At 41.5% G+C, this 20483-nt stretch overlaps 1 protein-coding gene across 2 annotated transcripts in view; it reads left to right on the forward strand.

Moving 5' to 3' along the window:
• Positions 1-20483, forward strand: part of SGCD (sarcoglycan delta) — a 628273-nt gene that overhangs the window by 486242 nt on the left and 121548 nt on the right. For both annotated transcript variants that reach the window (XM_073621164.1, XM_073621163.1), the window contains one exon: positions 6139-6258. In XM_073621164.1, coding sequence (XP_073477265.1) covers positions 6139-6258 — 120 coding nt within the window. The remainder of the gene's footprint in view (positions 1-6138; positions 6259-20483) is intronic.

Genomic DNA, 20483 nt, shown 5'->3' on the forward strand with positions numbered 1-20483 from the left:
TCGTGACCAATGCCTGCAGTTTTCTGCTTTGTCAGTCTCCTATGCTATTCACTTCTCATAAGAAATTCAAATCAAGGGGTCACTATCGGCTTTATTTACATTGACACTGCTGCTATAGTGTGGGATTACCATTTCCTTAAAAAAAAAGAATTTGGACTGGTCATCCAACCTGGCAAGCTGTGCAGGCTTACTCAAGGCACCCCTTAGCTCTGTAGATAATACGTGACATGGGGTGCCCTGCAGACCAGTGTTAACCACTTATCGACTGGCTCCTGTACATATATGTCAGCACTTTAAAGATGGATATCTCGGTAACGGCAGCAGCTGCTGCCACAACCGAGGTATCCATCTTTTCAGGAGCCGGTCGTGTTTACGATAATGGTGGTCTCTGCGGCTGCGGCCACTCTCCTGCTCCCTCCGCCACTTTTTTTTTTAAAGCGCCCCGTCTCAACGAGCTTGGGCGCAGAAGCGAACACATATGAAAATGGTGGTTAAACCACACATGTGAGGTATCGCTGCTATCGTTAGAGTGAGAGCAATAATTTTAGCACTAGACCTCCTCTGTAACTCAAAACATGCAACCCGCAGAATTTTTTTAAACGTCGCCTATGGAGATTTTTAAGGGTAAAAGTTTGACGCCATTCCATTAGCGGGCGCAATTTTGAAGCGTGACATGTTGGGTATCAATTTACGTGGCGTAACATTATCTTTCACAATATAAAAAAATTGGGCTAACTTTACTGTTGTCTTATTTTTTAATTCAAAAAAGTTTATTTTTTCCAAAAAAAGTGCGCTTGTAAGACCGCTGCGCAAATATGGTGCAAAAATAAGTATTGCAATGACCGCCATTTTATTCTCTAGGGTGTTAGAAAAAAAACAATATATAATGTTTGGAGGTTCTAAGTAATTTTCTAGCAAAAAAACTGTTTATAACTGTTTATAACTTGTAAATACCCAAATCTCAAAACGAGGCTAGTCCTTAAGTGGTTAATTTCGTCGACTAAAATATTTTTGTCTACTAAATTAATACTATTTTAGTCACCTAAAATACAACCAAAGCTAAAACAATTGAGATGACTGAAATACGACTAAAACTAAAATGGCATTTTAGTCAAAAAAACTAAAATACGACTAAAACAAAAATGGCATTTTAGTCAAGAGACTATGACTAAAACTAAATTGAAAGTTGACATCAAAATTAACACTGCACTACCACATAAGAATTAGAGGGCAAAAAAAAAACAGCAGGGGGCTGCAAAGGGGTTATGCCACGTACACACGGTCGGACTTTTCGACCGGACTTGTCCGACGGATGCCGACGGACCAAATCCGGCGGACAATCCGATCGTGTGTGGGCTTCACCGGACCTTCAGCGGACTTTTCCCAGTCGCAAATCTGATGGACTTTAGATTTGGAACATGCTTCAAATCTTTATTTTGTAACTCCGCCGGACCCAGAAATCCGCTTGTCTGTATGCAAGCCCCATGGACAAAAACCCAACGCTAGGGCAGCTATTGGCTACTGGCTATCAACTTCCTTATTTTAGTCCGGTGTACTTCATCATGTACGAATCCGTCGGACTTTGGTGTGATCGTGTGTAGGCAAGTCCGGTCCTTAGAAAGTCTGTTGAAAGTCTGCCAAAAGTCTGTCGAAAGTCTGTCGGACGGGCTGTCGGACTTTTGTAGCTGAAAAGTCTGACCGTGTGTACACAGCATAAGGGAACCTATTAATGAAAAATAAATGTGCCCAACGATGGCTTAGAAGAAATCTGTACTGTAAAAAAGCATGCACTCATCTCCTTCTGAAAAATATTATGCCGCGTACACACGATCGGACTTTACGGCATACTTGGTCCGGCGAACCTGAATCCGTCGGACAATTCGATCGTGTGTGGGCTCCAGCGGACTTTTTTTTCTCAAAAGTTTGACGGACTTAGATTTGAAACATGTTTCAAATCTGTCCGATGGACTCGAGTCTGGTCGAAAAGTCCGCTCGTCTGTATGCTAGTCCGACGGACAAAAACCGATGCTAGGGCAGCTATTGGCTACTGGCTATGAACTTCCTTGTTTTAGTCCGGTCGTACGTCATCACGTACGAATCCGTCGGACTTTGGTTGATCGTGTGTAGGCAAGTCCGTTCATTCGTAAAGTCCGTCGTAAAGTCCGTCGAAAAGTCCGCCAGACAAAGTCTGCCGTAAAGTCCGATCGTGTGTACGTGGCATAAGTCATCTGTATTTTTTTGTCTTCAGTAGTTTTTGAGTTAATGAGCCAGGACAATTTGAAAATTAGAAAGCCAGAGTAAAGTCAGAACTCCTTATCTGCATACCCGATTCAGATCATTAAATCGGAAAGTATTGAAAGCAATTGGATCAACATGACAGCCAAGTAGCTAGCATCTTCAGAATTAAGTATGAGTTTCCTGTAGTGTGCCAGTCACTGCTGCTCAGCTCTCATATCAACAAGTTCAGGCTCGCCCACTGATTTAAATTGTAACAGGCCTGCAGGGAATGGTAAGCAATTAAAGTGGAGGACCACCCTAAAATAAAAAATAGCATGAAAAATCTTTAAAAAATGAAAACAAAAACATTTGAAAAAAAAAAATTTAAACTTACCTGAATCCTTGTTGCTAGGCAGTCTTCCTAATATGCCTCTTCCTATTCCGCGGCGTGTCCTGCTCCTCGGTGAGCGGCCCCGTTGCCTTCTGGGAACTGTGTGTGTTCCCAGAAAACCACGGGGCCATTCACAGAGTGCTGCGCCGCTCGCGTGTGCGCGGTAGGAAACTGGCAGTGAAGCCACAAGGCTCCACTGTCTGTTTCCCTTAATTAGGATGGCGGTGCCGGGACCCGAGAGCCGAGGGACGGGTCGGCCTCGGGCAGCCGACATTGCGGGCACTCAGGACAGGTAAGTGTACTTACTTAAAGTCAGCAGCTACAATGTTTGTAGCTGCTGACTTTTAAAAAAAAAATTTCCTGGCCGGAATCCCACTTTAAAAGAAACCTAATACGAGAGACATGTGTAAGTTGTTATTGCTAACCTCCTTATGAAAATGCTAGTTACCTGGTTGTTATGCAGATGTTCCTGTTTCAGTACTTTCTGAGTTGCCATTTTAGAATATGTACTGTTTGTCACAAATTAAGTCTAGGGTCAATGGGACCACACTGCAACTGCGAGCCAAACCCATGGCTTATGGTTACAGTTCAGTATTTCAATACAAAATAAAATGTTTGTTTTAAAAAATTATAACTAGTTGCTGAATAAAATGAAAAGGTCAGTTTTCAGAACAGTAAAGAGAACCTTCGCCCTAGAAAGAAGAAAAAAACAAAAAATGAAGAGTCAGCAGCTATAAATACTGTAGCTGCGGACTTTTAATAAAAGGACACTTACCTGTCTTAGGATCCAGGGCCGTCTCCTCATCCAGGCTGGTTCTTTGCCGGCTTTCAAGTTCCTGGTTCCGGTATGTTGACTCCATGCAGCTTCACAGATGGCTTCCCAGTGTGCAATGTGTAATGTGTCCCAGAAGCTGCAGGCAAAGGGGGAGGCAAACTTCCGCTTAAATCATCTAGGCAATCCAAGCAGAAGTGGGAGCGTGTAACTATCAAAACTAATTATCCGCTCCCCAAAGAAAATAAAAATGTACCAGGGGGAAGGAGGGCATAAAGTGGAACTTCCCCTCTTGGATGAAGTTCTGCTTTAAATTACAAATTTGCTTGTGTAATGACTATATGTTATATATATTTTTCATAAAACTTGAATTTTCCATCTATGTAGTTTTATGAATACTCATTACTACTATATGCTGCTCAATTATCTAGGTATATACAATAAAATATATATAATAAAAATGTTATATATTCTGTATATATATATATATATATATATATATATATATATATATATATATATATATATATATAAAGCGCTTACTCCCGGAGGAGAGGCTAAATATTTGTTATATCCGTAATTCACGTTTACCACTCAACCCTCGCAGCCCATAGATTTAAATGTCACAATCCTAATGCTTTTTCTTAATGCTTTATTCATCAAAATAAACTGGGATGGGAGAAGGACTTTCTTTGAGATGCTCTTTGGTTGATTTCTAATCTTTTCCTTTGTTTCACTTGCAAAGACTCATAACATTGCGGGTGACAATGATTCAAAACTGGATGATTACTTTATCATGGAAGATGGAAGTAGATTTTTGATAGAGAATAAACGATAAAGAGTCACTCTGAATAACGTCTTTATCTGCAGAACTTCTAAGAACAGTCTGTATCTCTATATATGTGCTTGCAGCTTCACCGCTACCTTTTTACCACTACTTCCCATCTGCAAGGTACTTCCAAGTTGAGCTAAAAAAAGAGTCACTCTGAATGACCTTTCCCGCTTGACTGATTGGAATCCCGGGGCATTGCTGAACCCAAAGTCACAGGCCACAACCACCTGTCTTGCTGACTTGTGTACCAACATCCCTCAGCCTCTGGACAGTACCCCTCCCTGGGGCTTTTCACTCACTTGATCAATAGCCCGTGTGTCGCTCCTAAGCGATCGATCACCCAGTTTCCTTCCGCATGTCTTTACTTCTCCCGCAATGATTCTTAGTTCCTCTTCTCCTCGTGGCCCACTCCCCTTCCCGCAGGGCGGCCAACGACATCAGCGACTACATGCTGTAAGATGTCGTCTGTTCCTCCATGAGGACTGGTTCTGGAAATTGACAATAACAGGCCTGCTGTAATAGCACAAGCCTGTCTAAATTTACCTGACATAGAAAGCTAGCAAAAAGGGTCACCTACCTAAAAGTAGGTGCCCGATACATACACCCCTCACTTGAATCACAACTGTCCCCAGTTGTGGGGAATAAATTTCAGAGTAACTCTTTAAAATTTAAGAAAGAAAGAGCATCTCATTACATCAATTGGAATGGGGAAAGGGAAATAAACTTTAAACAGGGTTAACATCAATTGTCACTCTACACAATATCAGCACAATAATATTTACATGGCCTGACTGTAGATCCCTACATCTAACATTCAATACAAGCGGAACCAAAGCATTGCTCCCACGGGAGGAATACTCTGATTACCCCAGGCCTTCATCTGTCTTATATTGACTATTACACAAACATTACCATACAGAGGGGGTTATCATCCTCTACCGGGTAATTGTCGGGGGGGCAAGACGACGCCATTTGTGGTGAAACGTACGTCGGGAGGTTGACGCTCTGACGTCATCGCCATCCTAGTGTGGACGGGTGCTCACTATGCCGGCCGGCTATTTGCTGTTTTTAATCTACATATGTAAGTTTTCTACCTTTTTTTATTAAACTGTCCTGCCAGTATTACACTATGGTCAGTTTCTTTTCATTCACATGCCTGTGAGACGAGAGTTTGGGGTCCTTGCTACATCCTCTTAGCCACACTGTATGCAGTCAAGTCACACCAGCTGGATTTTCCCATACCAGGACGGAACATAGGCTGGTTTTTGCTTGCCTTGTGGTAAACGCAATATTTGTGCGGTGGCGGATCACTGAGTGTGGTGTCTCTTTCATCTTTACCACCAAGTCTGGTTGTGTCCATTCATGGGCTTCTCTCTGTGACTGATTCTGGCACAGTATGATGTTGATGGGGCCATGGCCCCCTCTCCCCCCCCCCCCCTCCTACTGACGCCACTGGGCTTCACCTTCCCACCCCAGACAATGGCTCGGCAAGAGGGATTCCCCTGTTAGCACTGTGTGTATTGATGGGGGCATCATGCAGATTTCTTTTGTTGCAGGAAAGAAATTTGCACCATGTATAGCCTGCCTAAGCACTGTAGTAACTCTGATTGTTATTATTCAGGGCATGCCCTAAATGTATCCGTTTTGGAAAACATTAGTTGATTTAGTTCCACTCTAATATGAAGAAGGATTGCAACGCAGAACAGTTTAAAAATAAATTCAGCAGTTTATCATTGAATGTACACTTGGATTGTTCTTAAGTTTGCCTGGAGTTCTGCTATAATGGCGCTATTTTTCAGAGCGACAGTTGGTGAGCATGCAGCTGTGGGGAGATATACATCTGTAATTTTTACATGCAGTAAAGTATGACGTGGTAACAGCAATTCACATCCTATTGTTTCATTCTGTTACTTATTTCTCTTGCAGGATCAGAGGGTATTCAGGCACGTGGAAAGAGCCTGGAGGTAATGTCAAATGAAGGGAAGCTTTTGTTTTCTGCAGACGAGAAGGAAGTGGTTGTTGGGGCAGACAGATTGCGAGTTTTAGGTAACATTTACATTTATGTTACATTTACAAAGTGTTGCTCCTGCTAGTTCCAACACCTTGGTGCTTTGCCTGCTACATTTAAAGAGGCGATTTGTCTGAAAAGTATATCCAAAGCCAATTTTTTTCAATTTGGATAAAGTAAGAATGGCCCATTGTTGAAATTTCTCTTCAATTTGCTGAATTTTCCCTTCGCAACCGGAAGTGAGAGAAAATATTTCCAAAGTGTGGTAAAACCCCTTTTAGATAGCTGTCACTAGAACAGGTGTCTAAGTTGGAAGATTTCCCCTCTATTCCTGTTCCAGAAAAAACTTTTGGATTTTTCCTCACTTGGTCATAGTCACAGGACATCAATACAAATTTGACAGGGGTTCTAATCCATCCAAAACTAAAAAAAAAGTTTTGACTTTAGCTACATTTTAAAAGTGTGACATAGGGTGCCCACCAGCTAAGACTTTTGTAGTTTTGGATGGGGTAGGAAAAGGTTAGAACCCCTTTTGTATTATTATAGCTGTCTGTGCATGTGCACGCTGGTGATAGTTTACTAAATAGATATACATTTAGTGCGACTGTGGTAGTTTTCCACAACATGGATGAGCTCAGGTGGTTAGAAAGCCGTTCACCAGTGTGAGGTCATCAACACATCTGGACCATCTACACCAGTGTTGTTCCAGCTGTCAATTCTAGGTGGTTGTTCAGCTCAACCTTTAGTAATTCTATTCAATAGTCTATCTGATGCAGAGTAGTATACCCAGACATACCGCAGTACCTTGTGTTTATCACAGTCGTCTCCCTCTCTGGCACACATCTCCTCCATTAACATAATCTCATTGAGAATGGTGATCCACCTATGGATGGGGGGGTTGCCTCAGATTTCCAGATCAATTGTCTGGCTGCTGATAGAAAAAACCTAAGAAGGTTTCCTGGGATTTAATTGATCCTGGTAGTATCAACAATAGGGCTATTTTAGGGGAGAGGGCTATTGAGATATCATACATTTCATTATAAATCGTGAATATACCTTTCCAGAAGGGGTGAATCCAAGCACATTCCCACCAGATATAAAGGTATGTTCCTTGTCCTCTGTGACAGCGCCAGCAGACATCAGAAGCACTGGGAAACATCCTGTGAACTGAGACCAGGTCCCTATACCACCTGGAGAGTAGCTTATAATTTTTCTCCTGCGTAACACTGGAGATTGAGGATTTGTGGGTGAATGTGAAAGAGGTCTACCACTCCCCTGGAGAAATGTCCATGTCCAGGTCTCCAGACCATTTTTGTGTGAAGGTGGGGGGAGACGTTATGCGTGTGGGAGAGGATTTCCTTATAAATTATAGAAAGGGTGTGTCTGGGAACCTTTGAGAGACCACACATCTCCTCAAAGGTTGTTAGGGTCCTGTGTATGTGTACTGATAAGTGTAGGTTCGAGCAGAACGTTTTGAGGGATATGGTGGATAGCCAATTGGTTGAGGAGGATTGATTTGGACTGCTTTTGGATGTCCGTGCATCATACCTCCCAACTTTCTGAGGTGGGAATGAGGGACATCTATTAGCAAAAGTGTGTCGGCACACCCTTAAAGGAGAACAGTACAAAAAAAACTTTTTTACCACTACTATTCCTTTATATTGGCTTTTAAAATGTACAAATGCAGCAATTTAGAAATAGGATGAAATGTTTAGTGGACTTTTTGATGGTTACCTAGTGCATTTTATATACAACTATATAGATCAGACCAAAATGAGGGACAAATGAGGAGGAAAGAGGAACAGAGGGACTTTGTTTTGGATGAGGGAAGGTCCCTTGAAATTGGGGACAGCTGGAAGCTATGTGTGCATTGCTTAATTATTATCAAGCTGTGTCCTTCAATGGAGAATACAGAAAATATTATTTTTATACTTACTATAAAATCCTTTTCACGGAGTCCACCAAAGGACATAACTCCCTCCCTTCATAAGCAATTTTATTCTTTTGATTGCTTGCTACAAATGAGCAGGTGTAAGTTAGAGGGTATTATAGCCCCTAGGGGGCTGGCCTAAGCTGGCAACAGTATAACCCTACATTGCTTAATTATCATCAAGCTGTGTTCCTTCGAGAAATAAATTTTACAGTGAATACAAAAATCCTATTTGTGTGCTCTACTAAAAAGAATCCTTTTATATCAGTCATTGACACCACCAGAGAAATTCTCCTATTGAATTTACCACACAGGATGTATAAAAATGTTCTCTGGTGTGCTACTTTAAGCTAACTTGCAAGGTAGACATAATCTAGCATGCTGTGAACTTGGGTGCAGGCATGTGCTGATTTTTTAATGCCTGGGAGAGTGTTGTAAAATCCAGGCATGTTTATGCAAATGAATTATAGTTACAGTTTTAGCTTGTGGAGAGGGATTAGAACACCTATTAGGTTCTTTTTATTGCTGTCTGTGTCCCCATTAGGGAGATTCACCCTCTTTATTTGTCCTATTTACTATTATCATTGAATGTGAAAGTACAAGAAAATCCCAAATTTTTGGTTGTCCCCAGAAAAGTAATAGAGGAAAAATATTCCAATAGGGAAACTAGTTCTGGTGAAAAAAAATGCCTCAATTTGCAGGGATTTCCTATCACTTCCTATTTGGCTATAGGACAAGAAGTAAATGTAAATCTACCCAATGGGACAAAGATGGCAAAAATTAACCTTACAGAGGTTATAACCCTCCCTTACTCCAAAATGAAAAAAAAAGTTTTGCCTATAGTTCTAGTTTAATGGCATATATAGATTGGATGGGTGTTTACTCAAGCTTGGCTGAACTCTGTTCAATAGCCTATTTTTGTTTTGTACATTATTGTTTTTTTTTTTAAATATGAGTGGAAATTGCTAAGGAACCCTTTGTTTTGGAATGCCAATGGGTTCTTGCCTAATGGGTCTGTTATGTAAACTCTCTGTTGTATTCCTGTGGCATAACTACAATGGATGCAAGGGAAGGCCAGTACCAAGCTAGAAGGGGGTCACACTAGCGTTCACAGGAAGCCTCCCCCTGCATGGAATGGTGTGAAAAATGTGTCAACATATGGAATTTTTTTTTTACATGCTCAGGTCCGGGTCCTTCACTGCGCCCCACTGCCCTTATATGAAGACTTTTATTTAAAAAAATATTTAGGCTCCCATTACTGATCTGCCACCAAAATGTTAGTTGTCTAGCTGCCTCTGACTTCAATACTTTGAGTCACCAACCCTGAACAAGCATTTGTAAAGTTGAACGAGTCAATATTCCTAATCCATGCCTTCAAATTTAATGACTCCTAATTCCAAAATTAATGAAGCCAGTAGGCCAACATGATGAGTAGCTAACTAGAATTTCAGAAGGTGATATTAGCAAAGGCAGCTCATATTTTTCATATTTTTCTCATTGTACAGGTTCCCTTTAAAGTAACCCTGTCACCATGGGGTCACTTATAAAAGAAGCCCATCTACAGTTACTTTTCTTGCAGCCTGGGTCTTGAAATGCCACAGCTTTATTGAGCAGAAATGCCACAGCTTCATTGATCACTGGCCACTGATGACATTCCACATTTTCAGATGTGTGAATACCTATTCTTCCTGCTGTATGCAGTGGGTCCTACCTACAGAACATATGAGCCAGTGGAAGGAACCACTATGTGCTACAGAAGAAAAAGGTATTTGACCCATCCAGAAAAGTGGATTACTTGCAACGGCTAGGAAGCACTGTCACTGTACAGAGATACTACTCAGGAAGCAGAGCTTACATATGCAATAAGCAGATCTGGTTGACCCCATATACAAATGTTTACATACTATACAAAGAAACAAGCATTTTATATTAACGTTAAAGCAAAATTAAAGGTACAAATGTGACCTCTGTTCCAATGGGCAGATGGCTGCAAAGTTCTAGCGTTGGTATCAGCATTTTCTCCCCAGCTTATCCAGAGGCCAGTCTTCGGCTGTCTTGATTGGCTGGCATGGGATGACGTCACTCCCAGTGCATGCGCAGGAAAGCAGCTGTCCTGGCACACAAGCAGTATGCTGGAATGTAAAGGGACATTGTGAATTTTCCTTGTTTGCAGTTTTTTATTTTGTAACTTTAGTTCCACCTTAATTAAAAAAATATTTCCACCTAGCTGACCACTTTCATATATTGTGTAAATTTATGGTAATAGATACAACTTTAAGATGAATTTTAATTTCCCTACTCTAGTATCAATATGCCTCAATGTTAAATAGACCTGTTGTTTGATATTCCTTTAACCAAGCCAAGATGACAATTCCTGCGGAAGAACTGAGTCCTCTTGAGGCCACAGTCTTCTTCATGTTCCCTTAAATTACGTGCCCAGAGAGATGCTTATAGAGTAGCTTGTCAGTGTGATTGAATTCCCAAAATGATGGCATCTCTGATAACATGACAATTTGAAAAGGAATCTCTTAATTCAAATCTTATCTCACATCCTCTCTTTGACAAATTACTTCAATGAATATCTGGCAGCTGTTTGTAGGCTTCAAACACAAAACAAGTGTACTGTATTATTAAGATGCACTCAGGTTGAGATAAGTTAGTATACATACTGAAAATATAATTGTTATCATACATGTAATATAGCTGGGGGTAATCTAGACATTTTGTGGTCCATGACTCTTGGGGCTTTTTCCATCAAAGGCATAAGGACTCTATTTGTTATTTTTTCACACAATAGTTTCTTCCCTATGTTCAATGAGTTATTGTATATGTGCTATTATTTTATTTTTTTTATAGTTCAGAATTGGAATTGCCCATTTAGCTGTTTAAAGCATATCTATACAAGCAAAAAAATGGCATGTATTGCAACTTAATAGTCCTTAGATGGGGTGGCTGCATTTGTTTTTCTTTTTTCAGTTTTTTTTTTCTTATACTTTCACTTGGTGATCCTGCCAATAATGCACTTTCTGTCACATTGTAAGATGACAACAATTAAAAGTTACACTCACATGTGTTGGTGCCTAAACATCCTGGTACCCGGCCTGTATAGCAGGTGATTTGTTTGGGGAAATCGGCCCACAAATTGTAGAATACACCTGGTCACGGTTTGGCTCGATTCCCGGAGAATAGCGTGGGAGAAAGTGTGGCACGGTATGGCCACTTTCTGTATCTTTTAAAATGATTCTAGCCTGAAAAGTGAAAAATAATACAGCCACCTCTAAGGACTGATAAGCAATATATTACATTTTTGTTCTTGGATTTAGATCATTTTTAAGCTGGTCATACATGTGGATTTTTTTCAATCAGTTTCAACCACTTTCCATCCACTTTCACATAATCACCAGACGCTAAATAATCTCCCTCCCATTAGTTCGATTGAACAACAGAATTCAGTCAATTTGTAAAGTCAAAGTCGGGCAATTAATTGACAGCTTTAGTACAGTTTATTGGAAGATCAATTTAAAAACAGAGGAAAAAATGGTAACTTTTTCAGAAGTTATCTGATTTTTCCACCAGGTTTGAATTTTGGGAAGCCCCATGTCCTTTTGGTGATTTCACTAAGAAATGTAAGCGATAATTTGCTTTATCCAGTTGCCATTGTATGGCCAGCTTCTCCTGAATAATTTTATCTCAAAAGCGTTATTTTATCACCAATTCATATGACTCCTTTTCTGGCTTAATTGCAACCCATAGTTATAGCGGAACTGTAGTCGATATAAAATGAAATATAGGATTTAAATCTATCACCAATCCTTGAGGCTGCAATACGATTTTTTTTTTTTAAATCCCAAATTGATTGTTTTAGTTCATTGAGGACATTACTGCACAGATCAGATGCATTTACAACACCTGTAATGTTATCAGTTTTGAGATATTTTTATTTTAAAAGCCAATGCACAGTTTGATGAATATTTTTTTAAGGGGGTCTAAAGCAAAAAATATAATTAAAGGGTAACTTCACTTTTGTGGGGCAAAAAAATAGCTAAGAAAAAATAATATAGCATATACAATTGCCACACAAGTCATATTGTAATTGAATGTTATTAAAAATTATCTTTCCTTTTCAATCTGCAGCCGCTGTAGTTTTCTGAAAATGCATTGCAATATGGCTACTTGGAGTTGTTCTGAACACAGAATGTGTACAGAACGTCCCCCAGAAACATCATTTCTGGCTTTTGTGACTGGCTCATCAATTTTCCCAGAAGTCTGCCTAAGATACAAGTCAGATTTCAGGCGTCCCCTGCAACAAAAATGTCATTTTTGGTGAGATACTCCCAATAGGAAATCAGGACTAAAATGATGCAGGCCCAGTAGCGTTCCTCATTAGTGCTCTGCAGGTGCACAGCTGGTTGATAATTATGAAACCACTCCCATTAAACCCACTCAGCACAACGGCACAGGGGAACAAACAGGGATTTCTTCATAATAAAGGTAGGAATCTGCAACAAAGGTTGTTATAATACTTGCAATGTACACAGATCACCCAGAGGGGAATGTTTTTTCTCAACAAAAGTGGAGTTACGCTTTAAAAAGATTCTGGAATGGGGGAAGGGAGCAAACTGCTGCAGGTATAATGTTCACCTAGAGGTGTACATAACAGTAGCAGCCTCACAAATCTTCTTGTCACTGCCAAGTGGCAGGGCACTCTAATGTGTAGTGTCAGAGTTTACTACTAAGTCCTTCCTTCCACATTCCTGTTGGCCCATCACTGTGATGGGTAGCCTCACTGACAAGTTGTAATGTGTGGGAGGTAGGAATGACCAGGCATTATTCAACAGGGCATTGGCCATATTGTGACATTTAGGGGCTGCTTTAGCTATGTACAAGCATTTCTAGGTGATTCCCCTAAATCCTCACCTCTTTTCTGGAACTGTGTATCTCGTAGTACCAGAGGCCACTGCCTGACTTCCTCTTCTGTATATCAGCCATGGAAAAGATCTATGCGATAATGGCTTTAATAAAGTAAAAAAAAAAAATTCAACTGTAAAGTGAAGCAATTAAGGTACATTTGTAAAATTACCATATGTATGTTAAGCTTTGTGAACTGAACCTGTTGTGAGGCTTTGAGGGCATTAAAAAATGCATCCAGTGCAGTTAGGTCTCATAGAAGCACATAGCTTGTTTATTTATGTACTCATAGGGAACTGTCCCCATTAGATAATTGTCCTTCTGTGATTTATTGTAGATGTTTGCAGACACCGTGGCTGAGAAAGGCTCCTGGCTTGGTTGGAAAATTTCAGCCATTAGTCTATAATTCCCTTGAGGTTAGAATAGCACTCATCAAATAAACATCTACACTGGTAGGATGTGAATAGAGTAATTCATCCAGTTATTCTTCAAGTATAAATGCATTATATACAGTATAAATAACAAATCGCTCAGTGTGGTGCCCTTTGGCCCCTTTCATATGGAGTGGATTTTGCTTATAGATCTCCTGCTGATCAGAGCAGAGCAGGCGGTTGACAGATCCGTGTCCATTCAGTTTCTGCAGAGCAGGCACAGACAGAGCCCGCTCTGCTCTAAAGGCAGCCAGGAGTAAACGGACACCGCTATTCATTTGCACCCAACTACCCTCTGATCCAGTCTGATCCAATCCGCCTAAATGGAAGAGGTCAGATCCTCTTTCCATTTTTTTTTTAGTAGACTGGATTGAACCTGAAGGTAGGTGGGTGTAAACAGACACAAGTCCATTTACACCCACCTGTCCGTAGGAATACATGGACCTTCCAATAAGATCTGATCAAATCGCCTGTGTGATCCTACCAATGATTTAAGTGTAACTGAACCACCAGCATTTTCTGTGGCTTCTAATGTAACCCCAGGGTATGTGCACTGGAATTATCTTGTCCCAGCACCCTGCTCCATTTTTGACATCTTACAAATGGCAGGAGTAGGCCTGGAGTGTATTTCACTGTGCATGCATCACTATAAACCTAAAAAAAATGTTTATATAGACTGAAAAAAAAGAGAGAGTAGCGAGATTTTTTTTCTGGCAGAAGACATTTTTCTGCCAAATGGTTGTCTCCAGTGGTTGCTTGGAGTACAGCATACCCATAGGAATTATTTAAGGCTGCGGAGTACAAACCAAAAAGGCTATGTGGTTCTGAGAGGGGTCATACAGTGAAGATTACTGGATCTGGACTAAAGTAGTGAATAACACTTAGTGAGGTTGGGGCAACTTATTAAAGTAAAACTTTACAAAGGTACAGTTGTACTTTAAAGGCCTTGGGGGTGGAATTTCCTCTGGCACATTAGTAGTTCTTGCATCACTTAGCTTGACTTTGCAGAAAAATTATTTTCATGTCTACGACTTCAATATTCAATATAGAAACCCAATAATGGTGCTCAAAATTAATTTTAATTTTAGCTGTTAGATGAGGCTAAATAGTTTTTTTAATCTTGATTTTGATATAATCTATATGCCCCTGGTCTGATGAAGGTACCTTCTGGTAGAATAATGGTACACATGACCATTTTGTGTGTTGGTGAAGAATACCTATAATGAAACAAAGCCTTGCATTCTAATACTCTGCTGGCCATGGCTCATTTGTAACACAGGCAGCAGGATCATTTTAAAAGGAAGCTTGCTTTATTCAAGCCATATTAAACCATATGTTCTAGATACAGACTGCACAATGCCTGACCTTCAGCTGTGTGCAGTACTATCTGAGAATTGTCTAGTATGTGAATTTCTGCTAGGGAAATTATTAAAAGTTGCTTTTCATTCATTTAGCAGTCATCATTCATTCCATTTTTCTTTCTGGATTGCATACAATGGGAAAGCAATATGAAGTGTTAGATTTGATGGCCTATGTCAGACCATTCAGATTGTTAGGGGTGGTATTGAGAAGGAGCTAGGCCTTGTTCATATGAGTGTTAGCTATACGAATTGTGTAGGGCAAGGTTTTGCAAAGTATTTACAAAGCTTTCAGCAAGGGTTTTTGAAGTCTTTAAAGAATGCTTAATTTTCATTGTGGGGATTTTAAACATAGATCTTAATGGTACTGCTGACTGTCACTACTAAAGGGACCCTGTTCCTTACTGATTGCTCTGCAGAATGTAACAAAAGTTTGCAGAAATTGCCAGCTGAAGACGTCTTTCTCAGCAACAGACAATTTGGGGAGTGTCCCCCACATAGGTCAGTGGTTCATCCCATTCCTCGTATATTTTCAGGATAGATGAATAAGAATATCTTTGGGTTAACAGGCTACCTTAAAGTGTATGTGTGGGAGGAAAAATATCTGGTAAAGCAGCTCTAACATCTGCTAGCAGGTATATATCTATGTGCTTTCACATATCCTTTGACCTCCTGTAGATTTTCCCAGGACTCCCAAAGCCCAGGGTACTATGTAATATGGAATATCAGATTCTGGTTATTAGCTCTAGCATGTCCCTCTTCGCCTTGTGTTCCTTACTGTTTCTTAGAAATGTAACCCATCACAATGATGAGCCAGTAGTGAGGTGCACGAGATGATAGGAGCCAGTACCAACAACCAGGAAGCTGGTTGGGATTTTGTGTTACAGAACACCCCAGGGTTCCCATGCCCTATAAGAGATTGGAGGACAAGTGTAGCTGACCAATGTAAACATAGCTCCCAACTGTCAGTCGTTTGGGGGGCTGCCCCTCTTTTGAGACCAAATCCCTCTGTCCCTCATGAAGCTTCAGGTGTCCCTCTTTTTGGTCAAATGTGTACATTTCTATATAAAATATGAAACAAAATCCCCTTGTGGCGGACTTTTAAGGCACAAAGGTTATAAAAAATATTCTGATTTCCCTTTATCATTTTTCCCACCTATTCCTGCCTGTTATCTTATATTTGGATGTACAGTGTTATATATTTGCATATTTCTATTATTATTGTTTTTTTCTATTCTAATGTAGAATACTGATTTTCTTGCTTAAACTTTACCCCTGAAGAAGGAGAACTACATATTTACTCCGAAACGCGTTGGGTACAAGAAATATTAGCCCATTATTTGTATTCTGTTTTGAATGACAACACTGTAATGTTCACTTTAAATGTGCTTTTTATTATATGTTATGTATTTTTCATACTTTAATAAATACTTTTTCATATTAGAATATTTTTTATAACCTTTGTGCCTTAAAATTCCGCCACCAGGGGATTTTGTTTAATTTTTTGTAACACTGGATGTGGCACAACCATATCCCCAATTATAACAGACTTACCTTTGTTTCTATATAAAATGCACTATTTTATTACAAAATGTGTTATGCTGCACAAAACATTTTATCCATTCACTATATCACTGCATTTTTTATATAGAAAAAGCCAATATAATGGAGAAAAAAAAGGTCAAAAAACGTATGTGGTTTAGCCAATCATTTTCTACATATAATACACATAATATCTTTATAGTTTACGTAACTGGGACTGCGGGAGGGACATGTCCTTTGCCTACATACTGTGCGCTAAAAGGTATCCCTCTTTATCATTTCACAAAGATGGGAGGTATAGTGTAAAGCCCCATACACATGGGGCGAATGTCGAGCAACATTCAGCTCGTGTGTACTGCAGCCGGTCCGACAGAAGCCGGCCGCTTGGCTGGCTTCTGTCGAAGGGGCATGACTGAAAAAGGTCTGCATACCACCTCACGCTCAGCGCTCTCAGACGCTGACTGGAGTTTTCTGGCGGGGGGAGTCGTTCCCCTGTCAGAACACTATAGAACAGCAGGGGAAATCACTGTAGTAACATTGGACAGTGGCTCCGACCTGAGCTGTCAGGTTTTTTTTCATTCAGCCTGCTGGGTTGAACGAAAAAGAAAATAGCAGTGTGTACTAGGCTTTAGTGATGCTTTTCTTACCTAATGCTTAAATGCAGTTTGCTCCTAACCAGGAATATTTCCTGTTAGCGGGCCTAAAGTACAACCTACTAGGGTTCAGCACTACTGCTGTAGACTGTTAACCATAGGTGCTTACTGAGCAACATATTTGTAATATAGCGTCTTTTTACTGTATAAGCAGCTAAGAGACCTCTGACTGTAATATAAACCTTTTTCTCTACTAATAACCTTCTGCACACTCCTGAGACAAGCAAACTCGTATAGCTTTAATTAAAACTACCTTTCCTTGTTGCTTCTGGTAAGGAAGGGTGCAATCAGGCAGAGAAACATCCTGTCTGCAGAACAGGAATGTTATATTACAGAAGCACAAAAATAAACTCACATTAAGCATTTATCCCCTGAGCTTCTGGTGTTCCACCTGTTACAACTCTTGCTTACCAAAATTGAGATGATTCTTGACACTGTTGTAGGTAGTGGCTTACACCTGGAATTTGCCATTTATGAGTTATGTAATATTGTTAGTCTTAGTCCTGCACACCTGGCAGTTGAATTTTGAAACTACTGTGCAGTTTGGGTTGTTACCATTCTCCCAAGCAGGGGAAGCATTAGGCTGGGTTCACATGGAGCGGATCCGTTGGACGGACTCCGCTAGCTCAGCAGGGGATCGCTCTGTTGATCCCCGCTGAGCAGGCGGATGACAGGTTCATCTCTGCTCACTGTGCAGGGATGGACCTGTCAGAGCTCTGCTGTTCTCTATGGGGAGATAGAATGAAAACGGACAGTCTGTTTTTTGAGCAGATCTTGTCAGATCGGATGGCAGGCAGGTGTCAGCAGAGTTATATCTCCACTGACATCAGCCTGCCCATGGAAATCAATGGGTGGCCCGCTCGGATCCACCTGGAAAATGGACAGGCGTATCAGAGTGGGCCGATTGTGTGAAAGGGGCCTTAAAGGATAAGTTCACCTTTAAAAAAAAATGATAATAAATGCTAATTTTTTGGTGCAGGTTCGTCTCTGCTCACTGTGCAGGGATGGACCTGTCAGAGCTCCGCTGTTCTCTATGGGGAAATAGGATGAAAACAGCCTGTCCGTTTTCATCCAATCCCTTTTCGATCCGCTCTGTTTTGAGTAGAGATTGTCAGATTGCAGGTGAAAAAAAAATGGGCATTTGCTATTTTTTTTTAAGAAGCCTGAAAAGCATTGCATCAGGGATCAGCATTGCATCAGACTCTTGCAGACTGTCAGTGTAAGCTGTACATCATATGGGCAAGCAGTTTCACACTGACAGGAAGATTCAATGAACTACCTCGGCGCTCAGCAGCACCGTGGTAGTTCATTGAGACCTACACACCTGTCACACAGAAGCAGGGGATCCCCGAGTGGCTGCAGGAGCGGAAACATATTAGATGTTTGACCCTAAAAATAGGTGGAACATGTAACATGTTACCGAAGGTGAATTTACCCTTTAACAGAAATAGTTGCTGCACTCTCTTGGATGCTTGGAGGCAAGGTATCCGGTGCAGCTGTGCATATTAACCAATCAGCTTCTAGGCTTTAGGCCAAGTTCACACTTGTACAACACGACAGTCGTACCACTTTGGATCCGACTTTGCCCTGCGACTTGAAGTCCGAAATGCGTCCAACTTCAATGAACAGGGATCCGACTTTGATCCCCGACAATACCAGGCACTGTGTCTGGTATGAATCTTTAGGTGGAACTCCACGCAGAATGTAAAAGAAAACCGGTGTGGGTTCCCCCTCCAAGAGCATACCAGGCCCTTCGGTCTGGTATGGATTTTAAGGGGAACCCCCACGACGAAAAAAACGGCACGGGGTCCCCCCAAAATCCATACCAGACCCCTATTCGAGCACACAGCCTTGCAGGTCAAGAAAGGGGGTGGGGACAAGCGAGTGCCCCTCCTCCTGAACCATACCAGGCTGCATGCCCTCAACATGGGGGGGTGGGTAATTTGGAGCAGAGGGGCCCTGCGTCCCCCACCCCGAAGCACCATGCCCCCATGTTGATGAGAACAAGGGTCTCTTTCCAACAACCCTGGCCATTGGTTGTCGGGGTCTGGCGGGGGGCTTACCAAGGGGGCCACCAGATCATTGTACCCCTACCCATTCACCTAAAAAAAAAGTCACAAATAAAACACATTACACAGGTTTTTAAAGTAATTTATTAAGGCAGCTCCGTTGTCTCTTACAATTTCTTCTCCCCTCTCTGACTCTTCTGCCTCCTCCGCTGACATCTTCTGCCAGTCCTTCTCCCCTTTCCAGGTCTTCTCCGCTCTCTGTTGATGTCTTCTAGCCCTCTTTGGTTCTTCTCCCTCTGTCCACTGTCTTCTCCGCTGTACGGGTCTTCTCCACTATCTTCTCATTCTTTTGCGGGCTCTTCCCTGCTGTGTTCTCCCTCTGTACTTCTTGGTGACTCAACACTCTCTCCCGCTCTAATGCTGGGTGCGCGGTGTGCCACTACTTATATTGGCATGGGGCAGGGTCACCGGAGGCCCGCCCCTTATGATGTCACCGCTATATCATGCCTCTGGGTGGTGACATCATAAGGGGTGGGGCCTCTGGATGACATCACCCCGTGACCCCGCCCCATGCCAATATAAGTAGTGGCACACCGCGCACCCGGCATTAGAGCAGGAGCGAGCATTGAGTCAACATTAGAAGAAGAACAGAGGGAGAACACAGTGGAGAAGAACCAGCAAATGAGTGAGAAGGTAGTTGAGAAGACAGCGGACAGAGGGAGAAGAACCGGAGAGGGCTAGAAGACATCAGATGTGAGCGGAGAGGACCCGGAGAGGGGAGAAGAGATCGGAAGAGACGGCAGAGCTGCCTTAATAAATTACTTTAAAAACCTGTGTACTGTGTTTTATTTTTGACACTTTCTTTCAGGTGAATGGGTAGGGGTACAATGTACCCCATACTCATTCACATAGGGTGGGGGGCTTGGATCTGGGGGCCCCCTCGGTAAAGGGGGCTTCTAGATTCGATAAGCCTCCTGCCCGCAGACTCCGACAACCAACGGCCAGGGTTGTCGGGAAGAGGCCCTTGTCCTCATCAACATGGGAACAAGGTGCTTTGGGGTGGGGGGCGCAGGGCAGAGGTAGAGATCCATCCAAACATGCTCAGGTGACTCAGCAATGTAGGGAATGTCTAATAACCACAAATATTTAACTTGGTGCTTGTGTGTATTGAGTTTTTTTAACTCTGTGTATAAGAAGCAATCAACAGTCATTAGCGTGCTTTCGTCATAGGGGTTGATTTACTAAAGATAAATACAGTATACTGTGCAATGAAAGTGCAATTGCTCTAGAGCTTGGTAAATGAGGGGAAGCTCTGCTGATTTCTATCATCCAGTCATGTGCAAGCAAAAATGCAGTTTTAAAAAAAAAAATCCTTGCATGTGATTGGGTATTCTTTGCAAAGCGAAGTTTTACCTCATTTACTAAGCTCTGG

The sequence above is a fragment of the Aquarana catesbeiana genome, linkage group LG03 (genome assembly GCF_042186555.1).
Source record: "Aquarana catesbeiana isolate 2022-GZ linkage group LG03, ASM4218655v1, whole genome shotgun sequence".
Lineage (NCBI taxonomy): Eukaryota > Metazoa > Chordata > Amphibia > Anura > Ranidae > Aquarana > Aquarana catesbeiana.